Source organism: Schistocerca piceifrons, chromosome 11 (assembly GCF_021461385.2).
Source record: "Schistocerca piceifrons isolate TAMUIC-IGC-003096 chromosome 11, iqSchPice1.1, whole genome shotgun sequence".
NCBI classification, from domain to species: Eukaryota; Metazoa; Arthropoda; class Insecta; order Orthoptera; family Acrididae; genus Schistocerca; species Schistocerca piceifrons.
Window position 1 is genome coordinate 135,250,880 of NC_060148.1, and position 26,307 is coordinate 135,277,186.

Here is a 26,307-nt window from a genome sequence, read left to right on the forward strand (position 1 = left end):
TCTGACACACCGGTGTCAATGTGTTCTTTTTTCCATTTCCAGGAGTGTATTCTGGATTATATCCCGATATATGTTGATCCTCAGGATGCCAGAAACTCACTCTTGTCGGTTTCTGACGCTCCATATTTAGTGCGTGAGAAAATCAGTCGGTTTGACCGAAGAAAACTAGCTCATCTGAACTTCACCGATTGTCGTCCGAAGTCTGTACGTTCGGGAGGGAAGACGCGCCGTAGTGTGGCGGCGCACGCAGCGGCGTACCGATTTGGAAAGATCGGCCGGCCGCCTCCGGCCGACGTCGGTCGTCGGCGGAGTCCACCGACACCGGAGCCACCGCGGGCGCCGCCTCACAAGGGACGCGGGTGCGTGCGGTGCGTAGCGGGGCCCGCCCCCGCACGGCCCGCGCGGCGGTGCCTCGCACTGCCGGTGGCACCAGCGCCGCTCTGCAGACATGTTTTCGAGGTGACGTAAAATACTGTCGAACTTCGGTTACTCAGTAGAACCAGAAAAACCAGTCCGAGTTGCAAATTTTTACCCTTCATTCATTCGATGAATCATCATTACCATTTTCAAATCATCATAACACATCCGAAAATTGTATTTCCGAAAACGCCAAAAATATGCAATGATCAGTGCATACAGATAACTTATCTGTATGCACTGTAAATGTTCATTGCCCATTTTTTTACTTCTTCGGAAATGCCATTTTCGACTATGTTATGGTGATTTAAAAATGAGTCTCGGCCCGAAACTAGTCATCGAATGAATAAAAAGTAAGCCGGCCGAAGTGGCCGTGCGGTTAAAGGCGCTGCAGTCTGGAACCGCAAGACCGCTACGGACGCAGGTTCGAATCCTGCCTCGGGCATGGATGTTTGTGATGTCCTTAGGTTAGTTAGGTTTAACTAGTTCCAAGTTCTAGGGGACTAATGACCTCAGAAGTTGAGTCCCATAGTGCTGAGAGCCAGTAAAAAGTAACAATTTGCAACTTTGAGTCGTTTTCCCATTCTACTGGTAAAATGTTTTCCGAAGCGACATGGCACTGACCTGCAATGCTTCACGTGCTTTAAGGGATTAAATATTTGTCTGCCATAAAAGAGTAATAAATTAGAAACATAACAATTCATTCACAGCATTCAGTAAAAGTAGAAGGTAGCTGATCTTTTCCCAGTGTCTACATAACACGCCTCCATCTGGTTGCAACCTTCGCGCGATCCTCGATTTTTGAGCGCAGTTTCTGAAACTTGGAGTCGTTAGGCGAATATTGATGTCTTTTGGAATTCAACCACCCATCACTTTTCGAGAAAAGCAGCGAACGGTTGACGCTCGGTGCTTTCATTTTGTTTGCTTATTTAATTGTTTTGATTCTATGTATCACGAAACTAAGGAGAAAAATTTTTCAGTGTTTGTTCGATTTCTACTTTATACAGGACGTAATAGGAACGATAAACCGACAATCGGTTACTTCAGAGACAGGTTAGTTTGAGCGCTTTTCAAATTCAGGTTAAACTGGAGTGGAAAAAATTTATACAGCCGAAAACCGGTTGTTTCAGCGATACACGTCCATCTGCTCGATACAATTAGAAACGAAACTCGTCCGACCAGGCAACATGCTTCCAGCCATAAACAGTCCAAGGGCCTTCGGCTCCGGAAGCCCATATCGATGACGTTTCGCTGAATGATTCGCACGCTGACACTTGCTGATGGCCCAGCATTGAAATCTGCAGCAATTTGCGGAAGAGTCGGACGTCTGTCACGTTGAACGATTCTCTTCAGTTGACGTCGGTCCCGTTCTTGAATGATCTTTTTCCGGCCGCAGCGATGTCGGAGATCTGACGTTTTATCGGAGTCCTCATATTCACAGTACACTCCTGAAATGGTCGTACGGGAAGATCTGCACTTCATCACTACCTCGGAGATGCTGTGTCCCATCGCTCTTGCGCCGACTATAACGCCACGTACAAACTCACTTACATATTGATAATCTGCAATTGTAGCAGCAGTACCCGGTCTAATACATGCGCCAGACACTTGTTACTTATATAAGCGTTACCGACCGCAGCGCCGTATTCTGCCTGTTTACATATCTCTGTGTTTGAATACGCTTGCCTATACTAGTGACTTTGGCGCGTGAGTCTAAGACAACAGGTGTCTGGCGCACTTGTTAAATAGGTTACTACTGCTAGAATGGCAGTTTATGAAGATGTAAGTGAGTTTGAACGTCGTGTTACAGTCAGCCTACTTGCGTCTCCGAGGTAGCGATGGAGTGGAGATCTGCGTGTACGACAGTTTCACAAGTATACTGTATCAGGAATCCGGTAAAACATCAAACGGAGCCGTGACGGATGTGGCCTTCCACAACGGAAATCGCGAGCGACCGTAGGAACTATTCGAGACGGACGATCGCCGTTTAATGACCGTGTCGGCAGACGCTCGAACACTATTCAGCACTATTCAGAGCAATAGCGTTCTACGATTGTCGTTAGACGATCATTGTTGAACGATAATGGCAACAATCGCAACAAGGAGAACGTACCTTAAGGAAGAACAATCGTTTATACACCGTGGGAAAGTCAATCTTCGCAACACGCTGTAATCGTCAGCTGAAAATTCAATACGACTCGAGGAAGTCGACAAAAGCGATGCCATCGGTATGTTGTCATTGAGTGCGTGTTTTTCGAGACCCGCATCGTGGTCTGCGGTCTACTGACGGGAATCTAAACACACCCGGACATCTCGAGTTCCTCAGATGTGCTGCCGCCGCAGCTACTGGGGGACATAAGGCAACCAATGTTTCATCATCGTGACCCCCGGTTTCTCACGTCTGGCGGCGCAGTCTCTGGAGAGAACACTTGGAGAGCACTGGAACGGTCGTTCATAAAACGCGAAATGGTCTGCTCACTCGCCAAACTTAACACTACTATGTTTTCATTTGTGGGAAAAATTAAAACAAGCATTCTGTTAGAAAACAGCGATGACTGCCAAAGGCACGGAATGCGTTACAACACGAGCCTGTAATGCCGGTAACTCCTAATGTAACTCAACGTGCAGTATAATTTCTCGAAAATCATTTTATAGCAATTCTCGTTATCAACGTTTTGAGCACTTTGTATGACAGCCGTGACAATAAACAGACGACAGTATGTGAGAAAATGTTTTTTTGGAAATTTGTGATAAGGTCTTATGGGACCAAACTGCAGAGATCATCGGTCCCTAAGCCTACACACTACTTAATCTAACTTTAACTTGCACTACTGAAAATACACGCTGCCACGTCCGAGGGAGGATTCGAACCTCCGAAGGGGGGAGCTGCACGGACCGTGACAAGGCGTGCCAGACCGCGCGGCTACCCAGCTATGTGAGTTCGGGTTTGCTTACATTTGGTATAACAGGGCATACATTTGTGGAACCTGTACTGCTGACGATCGCCAGTGGTTTGCGGGTACGTATTCTGGTGAATCACAGAGAATGTTAAGAAGACATCGAGATATTGAAGCGAGTGTGATTTTTCAAAAATACGGTGATATACTTTTTTTTTAACGGCGTCCGAATGCGCTTGAACAGACGAGTACAGGGATATGGAGATTGTTGATTCTGGAGTTGAAACTTTTCGCAAAATAATCCGAGAAATGTTCTAAGAGTGAGAGGCAAGTCGGCCGGAGTCGGCTATAGCGTTTAAAGAGGCTGATGGTAGGCTACTTGTTTGTGTGAGCATGTCGACTGTTTACTCGTCTGCATTGCGGGACCAGCAGGAACTGTGTCTGCTGTCGGCAGGTCATTTCCACTGTAAGGCTCCTCGCACGCTGATGAGGAGAAGTTGGACGTGCCGCTTCTGTACGGCGAATGCCGAAGAAATGCTGTCGAAACGGCAGGGACGGCCATCCCGATCGACGCTGCCCGTCGCGTGAGGCCCTCGCACGAGTTCTGAGGCCAGCAGCGCGAGCGGGCAGTCCCGGCGCCAGGCAGGGGGGCGGCGACGGCGGCTGCGGCCGGCGCAGCTCGCGAGGGAGCCGTCCCGGCTGCGGCGGTCGTTCAGCCCGCGGTGCGTCGTGCCGAGGAACGTGGGATCGGCCAGGCGAGTGTCAGCCGCATCTCGCATCGACACAAATCCCACCCTCGTCGTCTGCCGCTGCATCAGCCGCCCGGAGGACGTGATTTCGAACGTCGGTGCAGAATTCTGCCGCTTTGCTCTGCGGCCCCAGGGACGCGACACTGCGATTTTCCAACGTGTTACCCCTTTACCGAGGAAGCGACGCTCACGAACGGCAGTAATGTAGATTTACGTAACGTGCACTGCAGGCCAGCTCAAAGTCCACGCCGGCCCCGCCACGCACAGCACCGACGACCGTGGAGCGTAAACGCGTGGTGCGGCGCCGTAGGAAACTCCACCGTGACGTCATCGCAGGGCTGTTAAAGAGGCACCCTTCCCTACGAACACTCCGTCTCTTCTCCTGGAAGACGGAACGCCGGATAAGAGTCAGCGTGCGTGGTTCCGACACGACGGCTGCCCAGCTCGGTCATCCGATAGGAAGCAGTGCTGCACTACAGTGGCCTGCCGCTCTCGATTGCTCATCTCTGAGGGCAGCGCTGGAAGGTGCAGCCTGTCACGAAGCCCCAGTCAGACCAGGCTGTGTGCGCCGTCGCATCCCCACAGGACGCTACGACGTAACATCCAGTCTACTTTTATCTGTTCATCTTTCTCTCGAACGGCGATTGCAAGTCTGCAGTCGATGGTAAACAATTCGAGCACGTAGTTAAGTAAGGTGTAAGGCTCGTTTCACACTGGGACACTTGTGACGGTCACTGATAGAGATACATTCGTTTGAATTGGACCGTTCACACCGGGACACTGCACTGAGTGACCGAGTTCGGTGGCCCAGCAGTGACTCACCCTCGTCACATGTGACGGACAGCGACACTGTTCGCTGCGGTCACCGCCGGACATGCATTAGCCTGTATTGGAGTGTTCACACTGGGACACCGATCACAGACACAGCAGTGCGGAGTTGCCAACAGACAGGCAGCCGTTGCTGAGCCCAGTGGTTCTCCACACAGTGCAGCCATCAGTTTAATAGAGTTCATCAACACAGAAGATTTTATAAGTCAAGTGGAAAGTCGTCCCGTTATTTGGGATATGAAAAGCGATGACTACAGTAACAAAGTCATGAAAATGAAAGCTTGGCAGGAAATTATTACGAAGTTTGTGCCTGATTTCGATGAAAAGAGCATAGATGAAAGAAACAAAATTGGCAAGTTCTACATTCTTTTTTCACTTTAATACCGTATTTTTTGGGACCACAAGAATAGCGCAATATATTTTCTACCCCCTGTACGAGGCTAGGAGGTTAATAACCTACAAGGAGAACGCTATCCCTCACCCCTTTTCTTTTGCATTACCAATAGCAAGTGTACTCTTATGCAGTCTCAATGCGAGAAGAATGGACAAAATGGATGAGCGCAGAAACCATGTACTCACCCCTACAGGGCGAATGAAAGTAAAATAAAATAAATAGTTTTATTCCAACATTTTCATAACAGAATTAAGGGTACGTCTTTTCGTAGTGTAATAAGGCGCTCCGCCTTGTGGTCCGACAAATACAGTTAAAATATTATTCAAAACAACAATAATTTACGCATATGTTGTTACTATAATAATGAATTTTATTTATTTACCATAATACTATTGACTTACAAGTTTTTGACACCCGAATGAGAACAGTGCTCGTGCTTGGGTTCTGTTCAATTAGGTACACACAACTGTAATACAAAAAAGTGCATTGTAATTATAATTTTAATTGCAAGTTTTAATCAGTTCAGTGATGCAAGAGTATGGTTTGTTACAGTTAACATGGTAATAATTGAACACTGCACATTTCAAATACAATTCCAATGAACATTTAGGCCCAACGACATTAATGTCCACATAACATTTCTAGCACTTAGATTTTTTGCAGCTGCCATGGCACTTCGCCTTCAGGGCTGATGAAGTAGTTTGCGAAATCTTCTCTGATACCGTTCGCAATATTTCCTCCACGGACCAAGCAAGGTGACATGTCCTGCAATCCCTGAATAGTTAACGTATCCTCAAACTGTATTCCATCACGATCACGCACAAAGTTATGGAGGAGGCAACATGTCTTCACAATAAACTCCACCAAATCTAATTTAACATCCAGTGGTCGATAGAAAATGCGCCACTTGTTTGCAATAATTCCAAAAGTACACTCGATGTACCTTCTAGCTCTGCACAGTCTATAGTTGAACACACGTTTTTTAATGTCTAAATACGTTCCACCATAAGGGCGCAAAATGAATTCTGACAATCCGAAACCTTCATCTCCTACTAACATGAATGGCATAGGTCTTTCAAACGATAATCACAGTTTGTTTGGTGCAGGTAAATCTAGCGTACCATTTTGTAGATTATTATTTAACACTGTATTACGAAACACAGTTGAGTCGGACGATTTACCATATGCTCCAACGTCTATAAATAAGAATTTGTACGTCGAATCACAAACAGCTAACAACATAATGGAAAAATAGTTCTTATAATTATAGTAGAGTGAACCACTGGAAGTGGGTTTTACAATTCTGATGTGCTTCCCGTCCACTGCACCCACACAATGAGGAAAGTTGGCGCTCTTATGGAATCCTTCAGCTGAGGCAAGCCATAGATCTTTCGAGAGGTCGGGAAAACATTTTGACTTCATTTTACGCCATATGGCAGAGCAAACGTCTCGTATAATATACGAGATATTTGATACTCCATTGGATGATCCGGCCCCCAAGTACCTGTAAAAAAAAGATAAAGCATATGGAGCAAAACTACAAAATTATGGAGGTTACACACAAGCATACACACGCACGTACACGTAGACATTATAGATAACCAGCTGAAACACCTGGCAACTATAATTTTAATAAATGTTAATAATTGTACTCTGCCTATAACTTTCGCGCAAGTGACAAAGTTTCGTCGCAATCGGATGAACGGTACGGCTGCGCATAAAATACGAACAAAACCAAACAAACATTCATTTTTATAGATTAGATATTACAATACTATGGTGGTTTTTGTTTGTTGCAGGGACAATCCTCCAAAGGAAATGGAAGAGCTTAAGGGCCAGTTATACCAGAGAGTTATTAAGGCAAATAACAGAAAAGAGTGGTTCTGCAGCAACTGGTAGGAAGAAGTGTATATCTACTTCGATCAGCTGCGATTCCTAACAACTGACTGTAAGAACACTACTTCTGGTATTGACAATGATGATGATGAAGACAGAAATGAGTTTGATGAAGGAGAAAATTTAGAGCAGGAGGCACGTGAAAAAACTGCTGAGCGACGGCAAAAAAGGCCACGTGAAAAGAAGAGTCTTGAAGAAGATGATATCCTATATAACATTTTGAAGGAAAAGTACGCCAGAAAAGACAATTCATCACAGCAAGCTTGTTTATGCAGTCTTTAGTACCTGAATTAAAAAAATTACCCAGTCATGCAAGATTGAAAGTGAAATCAGATTTGATGAATGTCATTATTAATGCCCAACAATATTACAGCGCTTCTGCTCGAAGAGGAAGCAAATAGGATTTGCGCCGGTACCAAATTACGCTACGGGGGATCCGCATCACGACCGTGCATTTCATGGGACAGTTCAAGGCTACTCTGGAGGACAGTCGAGGTTGTCCCATCAGTTACCAGCTGTGTGCTCGCCAGCGGCCTCCGAGTACAGTGATGAGTCCCTTAATATACTTTTCAACAGCACAGGCAGAGAAACAATGAACTTAAAACTATCAGTGGAAGTTTTACAATATTTCGCAATGTATATTAATACCAGTTAAAATCTGTAAAATGTGCTTTCAATAAAATAAAATAATACTACAGTACCTACCTTAATGTAAGAGCAAGTTTTTCCTCTGGTGGGATAGCCTTCCTTAGTATAGTGTCTTTTCCTGTGATTGCTTCTTTCACATTTTCTAGTAGTTCATCAAATGAAGTTTTTGACATTCGAAAATACTGAAAAAACTTCTTCTCAGATTGTCTCAGGTCGTCATAAAGGGTGTAACACAATCCTTTCTCCAGCCGATCACGTAGCAGTGGATGTAAGTGTAATGAACGTTTTGTCTTCATTCTCCTCCTCCTCGTTACAAGTACTAACAACAGTTCCTCGTCGCTCGAGTCCATTTCACCAACTAGTCAGTCGGCGACAGCCGCAGTGTGGGACACCAGTGACCCAGGAGTGTTCGCCACAGTCACCGGTGACGTCACAAGTGTCCCAGTGTGAAACGAGCCTCAAATTCCAGGTTTCCACGGCGCTAGCGGCAACAATCATTCGTTGAGGCAGCGACAAAGGTCTTACGGCTGCAAGAGACGGAGAATTAACGTAAAAGTCAACGCAGCTTCTCTACATCACTACCATCTGGATTTGTGAATGTACTCACAATCAGTAATGTGTCAATATGCAACTATGGTACCAGTTTCGTGATTTTGTGGATAGCGTGCTGGCCTTCAGTGACATCGCGGAATATAGGCGGACGACCGGGTTGCGAGTCGTCCAACAACGTATGTGTAACGTACGTAAAAAAAATGAATAATTTGAGCAGTGCTGGTTGAGCGAGGTTTGCCATCGAGCAGCGTTATACAGGATTAGGAAAAGACGTTTGACCAAAGATGTAGGACGAATAGATAGTGTGAAACATAGGAATTTTAGCAACTAAGGGTCGCAACAGCTTATTTTAGGCTCTGCAGGAACGTAACCGAAATCTGTCATATGGACGTCTTTACTCAAAATGAAAGGTAATTCACAGAAAATGTATGCAACAACACAGTCTTTGGATTAACCAGTCTTCACGGTGAGAACAAGATAAACTTAAAGCATCTCATTTCCATGTATCGTACTTAACTGACGTACCACACAGCACTTCTTTCGAAATGAAAACAATCACATGTGTTACAAACGTCAAAGTAAACGAAAATGAGCTACCTCTTAATCAAGGTAAGTATGTCGTACCTCTTGTTCAATCTGACCACCGTTTTCATGCTGCCATAGCGTCGTAAATAAACTACGATCGCTATTAGCCAAAATTAGCTACGTTATGTGTATTCTCTTAAAGCTAAGGGACATCAGTTCTGTCAAAAGACAGGCCGTAGAGACGAGAACGTTCAGCAGTAACTTGTACCGTCACGGCGGCTGTTGTCTTAGCGTTGAGAGACTGCAGAGGATATCGGAGACCTGTTTACGTTTTCGGCATGCCGACATCGACACCTTCTTTCGCAGCACGGCTGCAGTCGGCTGGATAAATTTGCTATTCAGATTTAACGCGGCGTGAACACCGAGAGCGTGTGTCACAAGAATGCCGCTGTGAGAAACGCCGTTCCCAGTTGTAACGGAATGTTCAGTCCACAACTCTTTTCGCAGCATTTTTTAAATTGCACGTCTTTGTAATTGTACGCATATATTTTGCTGATGGCCTGAAAACCTAAGAACTGAGGAGAAATGTAATTACGGTGATGGGTCGACCAAACGTTTAGCTTCCGAGAATGATCGATTATGGAAAATATTATCACTTATATCAATTTTCAGTGACGAATACGACGGTTACTTTCTGTAGGGATGAACGCTCACTTTCGCGATTCGCTTTCCATGTCTGCGTACAAGATTGTCTCACGGCAATAAATCGTTATCGCTGCCATCTGAAGAAACCGGTGGTCGACCGTCACATGGCATGTGTGAGTGCAGACACGATAATTATGAAGCCAGAGGGTGATATTTTGTATATCTCTACCGTTACAATTATTGAACTATTTTTACATGCGGACAGAGGGCATAAAGGAGCACATACAAAAATGACGCCAGCAGTGGTTAGTGGAAGTCAGTGTCGTTTTCAGCGAAGAAAACGATACCTAATTTCGTTTGGGAAGAAATATAACTTTTGCGAGTTTGTCTGTGAAGGCATAACTCTAAATGTGGGTTTATGTAGCCTAGTCCCATTTATGTGCGCCCCATCGACGTAATTTATCGTGTACAAGTTTACTCGCTTATCACTGTGCTAAATCCAAAGTCTGGCTGGTGGTTGTGCGTTTATTATCATTTTTTCCTGTTTCCACTTACGTCAGCAGACAGCCATTACTCGCGATAAACTGCCGACATGTTGGAGCGCTGGCACCAACAATGAATCGCTGTATGGACGGAGCTCCGTGGACTGCAGGAGACGGAAAGATAAAAGTCAGATTCTCCATTACTGCGATCTGAAGGTCCGATTAAACGTTTCAGAATCAATACACCGTCAATATGCGAAACCGAAGATGGTTTTACTATTTCGTGCTTGTGGCGGAACACTGGCCGACGACGCGTTTGGAAGTCGTTAAGCGACGTATGTCAAAAATAGGAGTAACTTGAGCAAGGTTTGCCATCGAGTACCGTTACATATGCCGGACACGGCGTGACAGGAGTACTAACCGCATTTTCAGCAGTTCAATACTTAGCATTTGACAAAATCGAATATGCTTCAAAACCGCAAAATGATGGATAGCTCTGGTATCGACTTTCACTTTCAATATACGGTAGCAAAACCGGCATCTAAAACCGCATTGCGAGAATCTATACGAAAGTGTTCACATAACGAACCGGAAATGGTACTCGGCGATCGGTTTATGAATACCACATTTGCTAGCCATATGTAGTACTCTTAAAGTACGTTTCATATTCTCGTTGGCGCAATTAAAGCGAATATTCACATATCGTTCCTTTTGCAGAACGGGAAGACAGACAAAAAAAAAGATATTTTTACACTCTACATTCCTCCTCCGTTCTACAATTACAGCTGTATTTGAAACCGTATCATAAATCCTATTTCCAGTACTATACTCTATACATTGTCCTTCATGGTTGTGTGACACAATGGCGCCCAAAAGACGTATTAGCCTTTTCTGCACTGTTTATTTCTTTGTAATATCTTATTATTTATATCACTGTTCAACACTGCAAGTCGCATATTGCCATCTGTCGGCCAGCGGCTACACTGCATCCTCCGCAACTGCTTTCTGCAGCGCGAGGCGCCAACAGAATGTGTCTTTCCGTATCGCTGGTTCGGCGCAAATCACGTATTTTCGTGAAATAAAACGGAGCATCCGTACGTCGAAATCTGTTGCCTGTTAGGATGAAAGAAGGTAACGTGAAATAACTGTGAGCGGGCAAGACTGCCACGTCAGAGAGACAGCCGGCTGCGAGTTCAAATCCGCCTCCGCGCTGTGCCAGAGGGTATCGTATAACGCAGAGTGGACTACAGGTTGCCTCCGTTCTCGAGCAAAGCCGTGGGAAGCGCTATGAAATAAGTATGTATTAAAACCATGAAATAAGTTTATGTTTTGTTTTGCTTTTTAAGAGAATGGAAGTAAACAAACCCTTCTTTTCGTGTGATTTTCCAACACTACACAGAATATAATTGTTCAAAGAGGAAGGAAAAAAATCATCTGGATATCACGTTGACCGTACTCCCTACGAACAGTAATTATCAGCAACTTAAAATAATACCTTGTATTTCTTTTTTTGTTGGGTACTTCTAAAAAGATAGCACCATTCGTGGCATGGGGTAACAAGAAGCTTAATCAGTTAGGTGTGACGCTGGAAGAAACGCTATCTTCAGAGAAGGACGTCGTGAGTCACGTGTTGGGAGCGACCGGCTGTCTGGCCGATCTTGAAACGGAAAATATGAACAGCAGCGTGAGGCAAGGGCCGGACAGTTTCTGTTACGTAGGAAGAGTATCGAGTAATTTGTGGGCGGCGGTACGGCACTCTCTGGACAGATTAAAATCGACGTAACTGATGACTGATTGGGACACGGTACTGGGCAAGCACCTCGAAACTGGCAGTGTACACGAAATTGTGCTGTGGGCAGAGTTTCAGACATTAGTTCGTTGCAAGCAGGGAGAGACTCGAGTGTTTCACTTAAACAGAAAGACGAATTGACCTTTGTCTTTTTCGTAGATTACGATTTGCGTGTATATTACACATATATTTTATGCACCAATTACTACTGGAGGTGTACCCTGTAAAAGCTGGCCAAGTTTCAAATGTATACGTATTTTGCTCAAAGCTGAGTGATGAGTGACGAAATACGGTAACTAACGAGTAAGTATTTCGTAAAAAGTATAATGTAAAACTGTTAATCGGCAAATAAACAATGTTTTCAGCCTTCAGTTGCAAGGTAATTTTACTCGTTTACCTAGGTTTCGATTCCAGTAATGGAATCTTCTTCAGAACAACAATGAAATTATTTTGTGAGCCAAACACTGGCCATGTCACAGATTAAAAATTAAAACATTAAAGACGCATAATCATAAGATTATGTCAGTCAAAATTAAAACCATTAGGGCGAACGTAGACGGAGCTGCGCCGGCCATAAATCAGGACCACACGTAAGCGGCTCGAAAACTAGGCGTCGTGAGCCGTTACGCGGCGAGGAATCGAAACCTAGGTAAACGAGTAAAATTACCTTGCAACTGAAGGCTGAAAACATTGTTTATTTGCTGTACATTTCACAGTTGCTGACACGCTGCAATATGTTAAAGATTTGTAAAACTGTTAATAATCATAGCGGTTGCAAAGTATTATAGAGCGCGTTTAATTTGATTCTGTTGATACCAAGAAAAGATGCTGATGTTCCAAAGTGAAAAAATAGCGAAATCATCGATAAAGAGAAATGAGTATATGTGGCGAAAGACGTCACGCGTCGTCAACGGAGACAAGGGTTCCGTGTGACGTCACACGTCGGTGCGTGCTGCTGCTGTTCGGTTCCTCTGTCTCTAAACGCGTCTCAGCCGCTGTGGTCGCCATTGAGATTTCACGAACGACTCAGCTGTCACTACAGCCCTACGATGGAACACATTTCTAGCTAAGGCTTTCTATTTTGTGGTTGTTTATCGTTTTTGCCGCCAAAATTGCAACATTCATTCACACTATGCAGTACGTAATTCGGTTCTCCCTTTTACTAAATATTCAGTTTATAATGTTACAGATGAATTCCTGGTACAGATAATTACAAAATCTTTTTGTGTCGCAATAGGAAATGCTCTGGCCGGAGGAACTGTTTCCTGGATGATTGCATGCTAGAAGATAGACTGCTATCTCGTGTGAGTATTTTGCTCGTACTTTACCTAAGAAAAATACGAGAGTAGTAGTAGTAATAGACAACTTCGTAATGAATTACAGGCTTAGTTAAGTGTAGTTCATAAGAAATAGTTAATGACAGTTGTGTGTTACATGAGATGTGGTAAGGACGTTAACTTTAGTGAGTTTGTCTGTGGAGGGCGTAGCTTTGAATGTCGATTTGTGTAATGGCTGTTAATTCATACCCCTACGTACTTTACCGTTTAAAATTGTCATCGCATTAAACTACCCGAAACGTGCAGTTTGACTGCTCCTTGTCGCGTTCGTTACTTCTTTCCGTTTTTATTCATTTCGTAGAATCCTTCGTACTTCGGAGAAAAACTGAATGTAACTGTCAACATTCCGTGGCGCCAACAGCAACAATCAACCGCTGGTGCAGCGACGGAGCTGTGTGGTCTGAAGAAGACGGAGAATTAGCGGAAAGATAAATTCAGATTCTACATTACTACGGTCTGCGTGTCTGAATGTGCTCACAATCAGTACAGTGTCACTATGCGAATCTGACGATGGTTTCGTGATCTTGTGGATCGCGTGCTGGCTTTCCAGTGACGTGGCGGTATATACGCGGACGACCGGGCTGGAAGTCATTCAGTCAGATATGTGTAACGTACTTGAAAAGGGAATGACACAAACAGTACAGGTTAAGCGATCCAGCACCGTTGTACAGGGCGTGGAAAACATATTTGACCAAAAGTGCAGGGGGGAAAGACAGCATGAAACACAGGGATTTGTGTACGGCAACTACGGGACGAAATTGCATATTTTCAGCGCTACAGGAACGTAATTCAAATCTGACATTCAGATGTCTTTACTCAAAATGATGGGTAACTTACAGAACATGTACACGTAAACAGAACCAATCGTCACGGTGAGAACTTGATGAATTTAAAGTATCATTTACGCGCATATCGGACTTAGCTGACGTACCAGACTGTCCTTCTTCAGAAATGAAGATAATAACGTGTTCACGTTTCATTCTTTAGTATTTCTTTAAAGGGCAAAAATGAATGGCAATTGAGCCACCACTTAATTAACAAAATTATTTGCAGTAAATGTTAAAAGTGACCACCATTTTCATACTGGCGCAGCGTCTTCGATATTCATTTGCAACCTCTAGCTTCTATACTCAGATTCCTTCATTTGATACTGTCTTTGTGCCCTACACTTTTGGTCAAATTGTGTGTCCGCACCCTGTATATGCCAGACGGACAGAATGTTGGTCGAATTCTCAGCCAGTCCAGTACACTTAATCTTTGGTAGAAATTGCTAAAAACGGCAAAATGACGGAATGCGTTGGTAGTGATCTGTAACTTTAAAACTGAGTAGACGGTAACTACGCTACGTTTAAAACGCGCTAAGAAAATAGATATAAAATACTTTTCTTCATTACAGAAAGTCCTCTAGTAATGTAGAAAATGTATAAGTATTATGGGGCAACACGTGAGACACCACAGAATTTCTATTAATGAAAGCAAAGACTATGCACCGTTGGTCAATTGCCAAAGCATTAAGAACAAAACAAAATTTTTAACTGCGTTGGTCACATTGTTCCGTTTATATCGTCTCTGATGTGGCAGTAATGACTCAGAAACTGTTAAATACGGTGATATTAGCTTCTCTTAGGATCTCAATACATACCTAAAATATATGGGCAATGATCTATTGCACCACGCAGCCGTCGACCAGAATTTAATATTTGCTGCGAATTTCCATGTAGCCTATTTACTGAGCAGGCAAGGTGAACGGTACGACGTTTACAAGGAACACGACATTCAGAAGACGAAAATTTTGGATATCCCTTTTCTCCAGTCATGTTTACGTATTAAACCTTAATAGGTTTTGCTAGTCTGAACAAGCCTCCATGTTGCGAGCTCCATAATTTTTAGGCGTCTGTCCTTGATATAGCGAACTTGTCGGTGGTTATCTAATATGAGAGGAGACATTAAGAAACGGTAGAGGGTATGCATTTCTTACGGATGCCAGTAAAAATATAAGGAGGAGGAGAAGATTGCACACAAAGGGATGTTCTAAAGTTTTATCCACGTCCGTTAAAGCTTTCGAAGCGTTTGAGCAACCAAAGTTACGCTTACTGCTACACGGTTTTAGTTCAAATGGTTCAAGTGGCTCTGAGCACTATTGGACTTAACATCTATGGTCATCAGTCCCCTAGAACTTGGAACTAATTAAACCTAAGGACATCAGACAACACCAAGTCATCACCAGGCAGAGAAAATCCCTGACCCCGCCGGGAATCGAACCCGGGAACCCGGGTGCGGGAAGCGAGAACGCTACCGCACAACCACGAGATGCGGACACGGTTTTGAATAAAGTGTAGATACACGTTGCGCACTTATTTCTTTTGCGGCTTTGTGGTATCGACTATTCAAACACGATGCAGAATGGACGGTATGCTTGACAAGAGGCTACAGAAATGATAACTGTACGTGTTTCCACATTGTAAACAAGACGAGTACGAGCCAGCTTTATATATGACCGAAATGTGCTGGAGACCACACCATCATTTCGGGAAAGAAGACGTCACAGCGATGTAAACATGTCTGGACGGCTCAGGCGATTCTTTTGCTGAATCAGCAGACAGAGCGATTAATAATTATACAGTTGGCGGCTGTAGCCAGAAGAGTAGTAACCGGTCGGAAAGATGTCCGCCGTTTGCGTTTTCAAAGTGTATTAGACGCATATTAGAGCAAAAATGAGTCACATTAAAATGGAAAAAAATGTTTCTTCAGTACCTTAGTAATAAGAATTTGAGGCCAGGGTCACTAGATTACAGTGGCAGTGCAGGATCGTATCGATGTTATGACGTCACCATATTGTGTCAGCAATAGACGCCCTGCCGAGACCTGAATATGAGTAGCGACGGGAACAGTTAATTCTGGGAAACGCGCCATATTTCTTACATTTTCCCTCGTTTGTTACTTGCCTCATCTAAGTGTAACACTTCGCCTAGCGTTTTATGTAAAAATATTTAGAGCGCTGTTGTCAACGAGAAACAGGGAAATACAAGACATTCTTCTGTATAAGAAAAGGGCTTCATATTTTTCAGTCGTCAGAGAGGCCGCACAGATCAGATTTCGTACAACTTCGAACATGGACAGCGACTGTTCAGTAGAGAAGTCCGTCGAATCATTTACGTCCCGACGTGGGGAAACAGCGTCGCAGACGTCGACACCTTGTCTGGCAGCACGACGGTAGTGATACGGCGCCGAATCAAAGGCGATGGACCTTTCTAAAATACTAAGGTTTTAATTCGACAAGAGCACGGACGGTGTCTGGCCCAAGAATGCCGTCGCGAGAAACCTCGTTCCCAGTTGTAACGGAATTTCCGGCCCACAGCTGTTTCCGCAACAATTTGCTGTAAACACCGCATCATTTTAGTTATCCGTTTATCTGACTCTGACGAATTACAGGGCGGTCAAAAAATGGTTCAAATGGTTCTGAGCCGTGGGACTTAACTTCTGAGGTCATCAGTCCCCTAGAACTGAGAAGTACTTAAACCTAACTAACCTAAGGACAACACACACATTCATGCCCGAGGCAGGATTCTAACCTGCGACAGTAGCGGTCGTCCGGTTCCAGACTGTAGTGCCTAGAACCGCTCGGCCACTCCGGCCGGCCAGGGCGGTCGGCAGGAAAGAACTGCGATTACGATGATAAGCTGAAGGCTTCTCCTAGCTGTAGTTTAATCGGAAGAGCGTAACCTTTCTTACCGTGGATTCTGTGGATTAAGGGAGACAACACTATGCTGTTTCAGTCCCCCTAAGCAATGAAACTAAAATACAGATTTACCCCGAGTGGGCAAATCGCTTCATCGTCTCGCTAGTACGGGCGACCTCCAGTTGGGAAATGGAGATTCAGCCGTTGACAAAAGTTTGCTACCGACACTTCCTCAGTTTCCAAACAGAGCAGTGCACACACCGAGAGGTGAGTAACATACACGGTAATGAATCACTTCGTTACATATACTGATCTCAGGTGTCTTTTGTTTTTCTTTCTTGTCTTACTATAAACCTACGGCACAAAAGTAACATACTCTGCGTGACGTGCAGGAACGGCGAAGTACAATCTGTCGGAACAAAGAGGATCTATCAGTTTCTTCTGACCAAAAGAACGCGTAGCTCGCACACTACCAATATTTTACCAGTTCTGACTAAACTGGCTCCAAAATGTTTTCGTCGACGCGTCGTGCTGAACGAAACAGAAGAGTCGTAGTATGCATTATGCATGCGAATCTTCTGAGTACAACAGTCGCTTTGTTACGTAAAAGTCAACGCATCAATGACAAATTAAAAATTCTAGTAGTACACAGTGATTCTAGCACAGCAACTGTATTTCCGGCGATTGGGCGACGGTTTTCAAAGATTACGTATGACTGTCGCCAATTTCTAGTACAGTTTTCTAGTAAGAAATATTTAAACACGACGTAGAGTGCACAACACATTTGGTGGAGCAAATATTAATCATAAATGTATTCTGTGTCGTCATCAAGGTAGCTTTGATACTGATTTGATACGTGGTCGAAATGTGTGAGATGTGGCAGAACTACTTTGCGGAGGAAGATGCAACTACAACGTTAACACTTTGGCAACAGAAGTTGCGCGATTCGATTGTCGAGGCACAAATCAAGCGTTGGAAATTTATGCGTTTGGCACTTGTAACCCGTAATGTTCCAAACGACCTGTTAGTTATACCTAATCTATTTGTTCACCCTTTAACTGCACTGAACGTGTTAACCCGCACGCCTTTGTACCTGTCCCTATGTGCTCTGAACATGTTTACTCGCGCCACCGGTCCATTTACCTGTTAATCTGAACGTGTCTTTGGGACACTAAACGTATCATCTTAGTGAACAGAGCGTAAGGTAGGGACTGCATATGTGGCGTTTCGAAGGGAAGTCGGTCGTAATAAACAGGACACGAGTGCAGAGGTCATAACGTCGCAGTTGTGTCTCATGGAACGCGATATATGTAGAACATACGTAAATTCTCCGCAGTAGGTCTATGCATCTGCATATGCGTTTCTAGGGCTGGGCTGACGGCGGTGAGCTGTCACTATGACGTATCATGAAAGTGCCTGCTAACCATCCGAAACACACGTGAAACAAAAGTCGTTACAGTTTGCCCATTGACGGGTCACTGACGAATGTTTGGACACTCTTTCGATAGGGGGAATTTGAACCCAAACGACAGCACAAGCTACGCAGCAAACAAATTCCAGAATCCTTGGGTTGGATGAAAGTAGGCTATGTCGGTGGTCAGATCTAAAACTCTATAAATGGCGAAAATTTTTGACACGATAGAACCTCTAACCCACTATTACGAATTTACTCTACTAGTAAAGTTTTCTGATACGTTACGCTTGTTATCTCGATATTGTGTCGGCATCTGTACCGCATTAAGCAAAACCGTACCGTTTTATTCCGTACAAAAATTGGACATTACCGATGATACTTCTTAAAGCATAATTGCACACGTAACACGCAGTCCTGAGGAAATGGCCAGAAAACTACGTGCCTTCGCGATATTTAGTCTTCTGTGGAAATGGCCAGCTAATTGAGCCACATTACAACAAGATGAGGAATTCGTCGAATTACTGTAGTTCTGTCGTTTGTGAAAATAAAGAAGTGACAGGACAGTGATTGAAACGCTTGCTGTCGTTCCACTTGGCCAAACGTAACAAGAATAGTTATCACATTAACATTGTGACTGTTGGGGAAAGTAGGTTAATTGAATTACTACATGTGTGATACTAATACAACAAGATCAATTGTTGAAATCAGTAATTGATTGCAAGTGTAGATAACGTAACTGTCTAATCCACTTAAGTTTTGAAGAATAGATGTGTGCTCCGTGTATATGTTTACCTCTATGGCCGAACGCATGAAACGTGGTGTGTGTGTGCACAGTTCCACATGCGCCTACGAGAGGTGTATAAAGCAGTCAGGCGCCGTAAAACAAAGCTTTGGTGATCTTCGTACTCCCGATCGACGCCGATCAGCAACACGACAAACTAATACCACAGACACGAGCTTTTTCCCTTTTCATCGCCTTTTCAGACAAATTAATTGTTGGCTTGAATGCAGTCTTCCTCCTCTCATGTTTGGTGGTTAAAGGCCCTAGACGGATCGTTTTTCATCTGTTACGGTTTAACGAATGCAATTTGTAGAAACTGAAGGTGAACAGCTGGACACACTGCCACGAGTTCAAAATTCGCATCGATAAAAAAAACAGACGATGCTGTCAAGTTGATTGTTACATGTTCACGATGGCTGGTGACAATGTATCCGCTAATCCAACGTACGTGATTAAGAGTTCGCCTTGACTCTAGAGGAACTTTTCTAGCCAATATGTCTTCAAAACTGTGAGGTGTAAATACGTTCTACTCCTTACCGCTATCCCTATTCCGCAAAACGCGTGTCATCCAGGTGAGCATAATAAAAGTGTCACATGTGTTAATTGGCTTGGATAAAAACATTTTGACGGTATTTTCTGACGATTTCAACCCATGTTTTCCGGAAGATTTTCCCAGGAATGTAGAGTAACATCAGCTGGAGGCAGCTGAGACAGAAGGCCATCCATGAATGTGCCGAGCGCGAAACAGGAACTGTGCGGATGCGTTAAGATGGTAAAACTGGCCAGCGACTGGCAGTGTGATTCACATGTGGGAGTGGACACGCGACTCGCAACTGGAGGGATACGCGAGGCTGTGCTGTGGGTACATTTTAAAAATGTAGTCTCTGCGTCAAATATAGATTCACTCTCATTTCGGTGATAAACTCATGCATGCAAATTTCTTTGGCGTTCTCAGAAAATTTACCCGAGTTGATCAAATCGCTTCATTGCCTCGTTAGTAAGGGCGACATCATTTCATGGTGTCTCTGGTTTGGAACCAGAGTTTCAGCTGTGGGCTAAATTTTGCTACCGTTACTAACTAGAGACGCATCCTTACTTCCCAAATAAAGCATTGCATACACAGACAGCTGAATAACATACACAGAAATCAGTGGAAGGAACTTATTTATAATGACTTTATCGTTTTTTTTTCTTTCTGGTCTCAATCTATACCAGCGCCACAAGACTAACATAGCGTGTGTGACATTGTTGTCCACATGGAGGAACGGATAAGCATAACCTGTCGGAAGTAAGAGGTGCTGTCAGTTTCTGAAGACAAGAAGACAACATAGCTTCATTTGTTAGAAATCTGGATTAGTCTGAAAGCTGCTGCATATTGCCTCCGGAAGCGTATGTGGATAAACTCCGGAACAGTAACTGCAATTTTTGATACTTACTTCGAAGCATCGGTCTGATCGAAACAAAAGTAGTATGCATCATTCACAGAAATGTTGTGAGCCCCTCAGAGGCTTTCCTATGTAAAGTCAGTATATTAAAGACAAGATTCTAACAGCACACGCTAGTTTTACCTTAGCAACTGTGTTTGCCCTAGTTGGGACATGGTTTTCAATGATTAGGAACATGTACGATACGTGCCAGTTTGTAGTACAGTTTTCTAACATGGACTTTCCGGACACGTCGGAGAGCGGACACCAAACTTCGTACGAGCACCTACTGACGATGAATTTCTTCTCTATTGTCATCAAGGCAACTTTCATACCGATTTGATACGTGGCTGGAATGTGTAAGAAATCACAGCATTACTTCGCAGAGGAGGAAGCAAACTGCAACAAAAACCCTTTGACAACAAAGGTTGTACGATTCGATTGCCGATGTAGAAAATAAAGTAATGGAAATTTGTGCGTTTGGCACTTGTAATACTCGTTTTCGTAACGATCCATTAGATGTACGCCATTTATATGTTTTGAGAGTATATTAAAGCTGTAGCAGCAGAAAAATTACACGATTCAAATGGTAAAACTTAGTAATGGGACAAATCTTTTGCAATACTAAGCGTATCATCGTGAGTAAGAAGACTGTAAGGCCAAGCTCTGTCGATGGTAGGGGCTGCACGTGTGGCGCTGCAGAGTCGGTCGTAATAAACAGGACGAGTGTGTCCATGTTGTGACGTCACGGCTGTGTATCACGGAACGTGGCCGGCCGCGATCAGTACAGAATATGTGTACATTTTCTAAAGTAGGCGTCTACATCTCCACGTTATGCGTTTCCCGGGCTGGATGGACGGCAGTGAATTATCGGCAGTGCTTAATATGCAAGTGCTTGCAGACTGACACGTGGAACAAATGTTGTTACAGCTTGCCCAGTGACGGAGCAATGAGGAATGCTTCAATACTCTCTTTCAAAAGAAACAGTTTTAACCCAAATGACTGTACAAACCTGTTTAAAATCTTTCCATGCGTTGAAAGTATGGATGCATGTTGGTCGTCAGATCTAAAACACATTTTGACCGTTCGTCGTTTCGACTGTCCAAGCGTGTCACGTACGTGGCCGTAACTTTTCCCTGGCTTCACCCACAAGCACAAAACTTTTCCAATGCCATCACGCCATCGACGCTAGAATGTGACATAATTTTCAACTTGATACGCCAAAGTCTTACCCTGTTTGTAGTTTATTCATACATACACGCTACTAGAAATTCTTGCAAAAACTGGCAACAGGTGCTCGTTTTTCTTTGTGTGTTGTGTTTTATCGACACGTCCGCCATGTTCAATGAGAAACAACGAACGACACAGTGTATGTTTGTATAGTCGTGGTGTACTTCAAGAAAGGGAACTCTTCTTTCACCGTTTTAGAGGAAGAACACTTTCTTCTCCTCGTATTAAGGGGCACGAGTTAGTTTTACACACGGCAGCCAACAGACAATGGGGCGCAGTAAAACGAGCTCGCCGAAGCCTGTGTTGTAACTGCCGCCTGCTTCTCACTGTTGTCTGCAACAGTCCGAAGACATCGCGTCGGTTGCATCTGCACGGCCCAACCCTTTGGGAGTTCGAGTCCTCCGTAGGGCATGGGTGTGTGTGCTGTCCTTAGTGTGTTAGTTAGTTTAAGTTGGATTAAGTAGTGTGCAATCCTAGGCACCGATGACGTCAGCAGTTTAGTCCCATAGGGACCCAACACCACCACGTCGGTTGCATCGACTACAAATGTGTCATATGACTGAGAATAGCTAATGCGTAAGTACGAATACGATCTTCTGTTCGCATCTATCCTCATCCCGTGACGAAAATACAGCGTCTTGGTTCCATTGTTGCGTTCACCAGAAGTGGTATTGGGAAATCGGTTTACGAAATCCGGTTTTGGGAGCCCCATGTAGGAAGGGGGGGGGGGGGGTTGTTACCAGCTGTATAGCACGGGACGAGATGAACGGACTGTGGCGTGGGTGGACGCTGGCGGTCCGGCAGTGCCGACACGGACGTAGACGCCTCGCTGTCTCTGCTGCAGCCGTTCCCTCGCATGCCTAGCTATCAACGCCGCCCCGTGACGTCAGCGTGTAGTTAGTGTTGGGGGGGGGGGAGGGGGGAGAAATGGGGCAGCCGCGCGCCCCGGCTGTCTGTGCGGCCCAGTCGTGGCGGAGCGGCCAGGCGTGTGGCGGCGTGCGGCGCAGTCCCGCCTCTCGGCGAGAACACCAGAGACAGGTGAGGCGGGCAGCCGGCCTCCACTGTGTCACTTGGAAGCCGCGGCTGTCGTTCTGCTCGCTTTTGTGTGGCTTGTCGCGTAACTCACGACGGAACTGCTCTTGTTTAATACATTGTCTTACTTTAACAATTAGGATCGATACGAACATTAGGGATGGCGAATAGTTTGTTAAATTAGTGCGTCCAGTGTTTAATAATCCATTACACGTTATTTATCGCCTTGATACAGCCGTTTAATCGCTGATACCTTGAGTGAGAATAGCGTGCAACGAACGGAAAATAGCGCCACATTCAGTCGGGCAGTGTTTTGATGTACCATTGTCGATTCCTGCAGATTTCTCGTACCACAGTTGTTGGAAACGAAAACCACCCGTTCCTGGTTACGTCACTGCAACGAAATAACCAATGTTCGTAGAGGACGCAAGTATGCAGAAACCATGAAACAGTCAGCACTTCGGGCTGAGAGAGTTTTAGTGCGACACGGCGTCTGTTGCCGCTGATTCCAGCAGCCGTGGTTGTCTGTAATTCTGGACCGCCAGTCGAGAGTGACTCCAGATTGTCTATCTAGCGGCTTGCAGGGCTGACAGAAGTTTATTTTTCAATATTTCGCTTAATATGGCCGAATTTAAACATCTAAAATGTAAGCTACTCATTCAGACGTATAACCTGACGTTACGGCTTTCACACAGTAAGAAAAGTATGACAGTTGTAAACTTAAGGCGTGTCGCGAGGTAACGTAACGCACGGCGCTGAAATACGCAAACGTTATTCACCCACCATTTGAGATTGAGCACTTGGCGACTTCGAACACACGTTAAGAATAATTTCAAAGCGTTCCTAAACTTTTTCTCGCTTACATGCTTAACGTCAGATATTACGGACGTTAACTCGTCTGCAAAGTAATCAGACGTCCGAAGTTGTTTAGTGCGTAGGCATTCCGAATCCTGTACTCTATAAAGGCACATTTGCATGCCGAGCGTGAGTTTCTGCGGAAACGCGAAATACTAATTAAATAAATAATCAGTCACAAATAAATAAAGCCTATGGCACACAACTGCAGCGCTGTGTCGCTGATAAAACAAAAGCACAATTACGTTACTCTTATGTTTGATTAAGAAAGGGAGAGCTCTGGTAGAAGTGGTGCGAGAAGCACGTATTTTATTCTATTGTCTGGCACACCGCCATATTTCATGTTATAGAAGAATACTGCGAGTTGCAACCAGACTAGGCACTCGATTCTGTAAAGAATTTATATTTATAAAAGTAAGTAGGATTATGAACTGTAGGCTTATTCATTGAATATATCTGATTTAACTAACTGTGTAACTTTTTTATGTTTAGTAGACAATCACCTCTGTACGACGTATTGGCATGGGTGGCAAATTATTGTAATATTGAGATTTAGATTATGAGTCCGCACCTACCGCAGCAGTCTTTGGAAACGATTTAATTACGAAGTCCGATTATTCAGTTTTATTTCACGGTCAACTACGAGTAACATTGCCTTTACGAGAAAGCCATTGTCAAGCGTCTGATACCGAATAATTAATCGTCCACGTTCCAGATAAGCAAATATTAATTACAACCAATCACCATCATACAGATAGAATAATTAATATTTAAATATTTTTCATTATTTTATTTATTTTATATTGGCAACTGCGTGTCGGACTTGTTATTTTGTCATTTGTTACATTGTTCTCTTTGTTTCATGTAAAAAATCAACTTTCTGGACCTGGACGTCAATGTATGAGAGATAACAAAATCTGAAGATATTTTCCAATTCTGAAATTTTGCCGGAAGACGCAAAGAAGCTTCCAGCAAAATAAGGTAAGACGCAGCATCTTTGCATTAGCAGGCTTGACCAGACATATAATTCAGTGTATTAGCTTTTCAGTAAATTCTGTAGTGTTTCTTTTCCGCATAACAGTTTCAGTGATAAATTTCATTCTCAGTACTTTTCCCTAAACAATAACGTATGCAACAATACCAATACACGAGTGTACAATATGGCCGACTTCTATACGATATCATGTAACATGGCCAGCAGCCATTAACAATAATCCCATCTTCAGTTTACATTTCTAAATTAATGAACAGCCATTGTTGCTACGAGCGATTCATGCTCAACTGCATTTTATTTTAAAACCAGTGTCAAACATTATTTTCTTTAAACATATATCACGTGTGGCATGGTCATAACTAGAAGGCAATACGCAAAGATGGAACAGCAAAGACATACTATTCAGACGCAATCCGACTCGGACGAGAGACAAATGTTAGAAAATGACTTTACGACAGCAACCGGTAGTGACGATTCATCAAATATTGACGCAAGTGTTAACGGAAATTTTGACAATAGGCCGTCCACCACAAAAATTTCAAAGTCTCAGTCAGAGCCCATGTTAATACATGACGTCACGTCTAATGACGCGGCGGGGGCAGAGACCTTGCAAACAGTAAACATTGCCAACATGTTACAAATGCTAATGAAACAGAACGCGGAAAACATGGCAACCTTAAAGACACAGTTAAAGACATAAAATGACGAAATTAAATCTGATCTCATAGCGATCAAGACAGGTAATGACACTTTATGTAAACGTGTAGAACTTATAGACGCCACACTGACCAAACAGATGACCGAACTCAGTACTAAATTTTCCCAGCTCAATACGAGACAAGAAAAGACTACAACTGACGTAGCACTTTTACAGACACAAGTAAAAAACCTTAATGTCACGTGTGAAGTTCTTACTGAACAAATTCAAACATATCCTTCAGTACATGACAACCTTGAAAAACGAATTACTGACGTACAGAATAAATTTGACAATGTTGAACAACACCTGACTGACATCTTACAATCTGATGCCACAGCTCATTTTCAAAATATTAATAAAGAATTTCATGATTGGGTTGAGAACAAAGACAAACATTTTGATAGATGCTTACGTGAAAATTTACCAACAATGGTGCACGACTCCGTAGCGCAATACATTACTAATAACAAACAGCTGATCAGTGACGCAGTACAATCCGTCACTGCACCCATGAGACAATTCACCGATCGACCACAGTCTGAATGTAACGAAAATATCAGTCAAAATGTACAGTTCAGAAACCAATATACATTCGAGTATGATACACACATTCCGCACACGACAAATACACAAGAACAAAACACACCACGACTACAACACATACCACGATGTGGAAACACAAACACAAGCTATTATCATGGTAAACCACAGCAACATTATCGTAATTACTCGCCAGCTGGACATAGCAGTAATTACAGTGGGACAAATCCATATCATAATGCAAAGGAAGACGAAAGCTTAATGAAACACAGGCAATTTCAGATTTTTATCCCAGAAAAACGAACCATTCATCCGGTGATTTTTCTCAAATCTTTTAGTAACGCATTTCCACGCACTTGGAGTGACCGGAAAAAGATTTCATATATTGTCGGTTACATCCAAGGCGATGCAGCTGTCTGGGCGTACAGTCAATCTGACGTATGTACCACGTACAGTGAGTTTGAGCGTGCTTTTCTGAACAAATTCTGGTCGCAATCCG

The 26,307-nt window shown here is 43.8% G+C and overlaps 1 protein-coding gene across 1 annotated transcript in view; it reads right to left on the reverse strand.

The window, feature by feature from the left end:
- Positions 1 to 344: 344 nt before the first annotated feature.
- LOC124719802 overlaps positions 345 to 26,307 on the reverse strand; it is a 116,021-nt gene continuing 90,058 nt past the window's right edge. The window contains exon 7 of the mRNA XM_047244996.1: positions 345 to 440. Coding sequence (XP_047100952.1) covers positions 345 to 440 — 96 coding nt within the window. The remainder of the gene's footprint in view (positions 441 to 26,307) is intronic.